Source organism: Elephantulus edwardii, unplaced genomic scaffold, assembly GCF_000299155.1.
Source record: "Elephantulus edwardii isolate Elephantulus edwardi_28Jun2011 unplaced genomic scaffold, EleEdw1.0 scaffold00039, whole genome shotgun sequence".
Taxonomy (NCBI): Eukaryota; Metazoa; Chordata; class Mammalia; order Macroscelidea; family Macroscelididae; genus Elephantulus; species Elephantulus edwardii.
Window position 1 is genome coordinate 13392285 of NW_006399789.1, and position 3067 is coordinate 13395351.

Genomic DNA, 3067 nt, shown 5'->3' on the forward strand with positions numbered 1-3067 from the left:
GTTTAGGGCTGTTGTACATAGGGTCGCTATGAGTCACAGGCGACTCGACAGCACATGACAACAACAACAATCACTTGAAATTTTTACTATTTTTTAAAAAACTATTCATGTACAGACATAGGAGTTTTAGTTTGTGTTTCAGTAAACATAATATTGCTCTAACTCCTTTTTATGTTTTTCATGTGAAGCATAGAAAAAATTCCTTACTGATTAATAATAATCACAGTACCAAAAGCTTTTCCAATGCCTACAGAGAAATTGAAGGAGAATAAGTCATTTTAAAATGCTAATTCTTACTTAAGCTAAACACTAAATTGTGGTATCAGTTGTTAGGCACCATTGAGTCAATTTGGCTCATAACAACTACATCCTTAATTGGTGAAGCCCTACTTAGCGGTGGACTATAGTCACTGTGCAACATTTGAGTCCATTGTTGCTTTCACTCTGTCAATCAATTTTACCAAAAATCTTCCCATTTTTAGCAGGCTCTCCTTTATCAAGAATCCTCCTGCTAGCATTCTCCAATATTTTTCATTTGTTTTTATGCATAAAATTTGATCTATTGATGTTGTTGTTGCTGTTATGTGCCATCGAGTCGTTTGCGGCTCATAGCGAGCCCTAAACCCTACTCTATCTTGTGCCAATCACATTGTCTCTGACACACCCATCCTGATTACCCCAGTCACTGAATCAATCCACCTCATAGAGGGTCTTCCCCTTTTGCGCTGTCCCTCCACCCTACCAAGAACATTGTCCCTTTCCAAGGACCTGTCTCTCCTTACAACATGTCCAAAGTATGTCAGATGAAGCACCAGAATCCTTGCCTCCAAGGAGTAGCCTGGTTTAACCCCCTCCAGGATGAATCTGTTTGTTTTCTTGGCAGTCCATGGTACATTCAATACTCTTCTCCAGCACCATAGCTCAAAGGCATCAATTCACCTTCTGTCCTCCCTAGTCACTGTCCAACTCTCTGATGCATAACAAGCGATTGCAAAGACCAAGACCTATATCAGGGGCACCTTAGTCTCCAGAGAAACACCATATAATTAAAAAAAAAATCTTACAGTAGTGAGGGTGATAGGTAAAATTCTTGACCTGTTGGTGGATTTTTGAATGGAAACCTCCTAGAACACACATTATCTTGGTTATTCAGGTGGTTTTATCTTGGCTCATTTACTTTCCTATGGACTTCAACTACTCAAAGGGTGTTCTCTGCACTAATAGCAGTGACTTTTCCTAGGATTTTATGGGAAATGCAAACTCTTAGTTCCCATGGAAGAATAAGAATTTGTATTTTAGGCCCTCAGCTGATTCTTGAGTACATTACAAGTGAGAAGCACCTTTCCTTGCTGGAATTGAGTTTGAACTTGAAATTGGAATTACAACTTGCTTGATCTTCATGAAAAATTGTACTGTCAACGATTTTTATTATTTTTTTCTTCTTTCCTTTACAGAATAAGAGGAATACAGTGCCACTGAAAAAGACTTCTTATACGCCTAAGAAAAAGGCAATGAGTTCTCCTGAATTATGGGGCCCCACACAAGGACAATTTTGCTTTCCTTCTGTTAACAATTCATGCCCTAAAAATGTGAGGTCGGTGTTTACTGTCTTCGCCATGTACGTGCTCATGATCGGCGCTATAGTGATGACCATGCTGGGCAACATGGTCGTCATCATCTCCATTGCCCACTTCAAGCAACTGCACTCCCCGACCAACTTCTTGATCCTGTCCATGGCCACCACTGACTTCTTGCTGAGCTGTGTGGTCATGCCTTTCAGTATGATCAGATCCATTGAGTCCTGCTGGTACTTTGGGGACCTCTTTTGCAAAGTCCACAGCTGCTGCGACATCATGCTCTGCACCACCTCCATTTTTCACCTTTGCTTCATCTCAGTTGATCGCTATTATGCCGTCTGTGACCCTTTGCATTATGTCACCAAAATTACTATTCCTGTCATAGAGGTCTTTCTCCTCATCAGTTGGTCCATCCCTGTCTTTTTTGCCTTTGGGCTGGTATTCTCTGAATTAAACTTAATTGGTGCCGAAGATTTTGTTGCAGCCATTGACTGCACAGGATTATGCGTGTTGATATTTAACAGGCTCTGGGGTGTGCTGGCCTCCTTCATAGCATTCTTTCTGCCTGGCACAGTAATGGTGGGCATTTACATTCACATTTTCACAGTAGCCAGGAAGCATGCAAAGCAAATTGGTACAGGTCCTAAAACAAAACAGGGTGGGTCAGAAAGCAAAACAAAAGCTTCATCCAAAAAGGAAAGCAAGGCCACCAAGACTTTAAGCATAGTCATGGGAGTGTTCGTGCTGTGCTGGTTACCCTTCTTCGTCTTGACAATCACAGACCCTTTCATTAATTTTACAACTCCGGAAGATTTATACAATGTCTTCCTCTGGCTGGGTTATTTCAATTCTACCTTCAATCCCATCATATATGGCATGTTTTATCCCTGGTTTCGCAAGGCATTGAGAATGATTGTCACTGGGATGATCTTCCGCCCTGATTCCTCTACCCTCAGCTTGTTTCCTGCACATGGTTAGGTAATGGCCCTTATTTTCTGATAAAGGATCCTCTTTCTCTTATACAGAATGAAGGCCCTTTCTCTTAAGACAGAAATTCAGCTATCGAATTCCTCCTGCCACTTTAACAGACACAGGTATGCCAAGACAGTCAGGTCTAAACCACTACTGCAGCCAATTCCTGAAATCTTAGGGAATACACCTCCAAGAAAACCAAACTTTCTGCCAATGCTTGTTGGTTCCTGAGCTGTTCCAATTAGTGATTTAGAATTTCACCCAATGACGTAAATCAGGCAGGAATCTCAAGAAGAGAGGATAGAGTAAAACTTCTCAATCATTAACAGCTACATATAGCTGAGTTTATCAGATTTTTTTTTTTTAGACAGCTTGAAAATGCAAGATGAATCAATTTGGAACATGTGGTTTTCATGAAGGTGGAGCAAGAAGCCTAGTATTGTACATATTTTCAATTTCATTGGTTCTGACTCAAACATGCTTCTTTCCAAAGGTGATTTAATGTGAGGTTTGCAATT

At 40.7% G+C, this 3067-nt stretch overlaps 1 protein-coding gene across 1 annotated transcript; it reads left to right on the forward strand.

Moving 5' to 3' along the window:
• The first annotated feature begins 1511 nt into the window (after positions 1 to 1511).
• LOC102870767 (trace amine-associated receptor 4-like) lies at positions 1512 to 2555 on the forward strand. The gene has a single exon (XM_006885017.1). It carries the CDS (start codon positions 1512 to 1514, stop codon positions 2553 to 2555), a length of 1044 nt encoding a protein of 347 aa, XP_006885079.1.
• Positions 2556 to 3067: the final 512 nt, after the last annotated feature.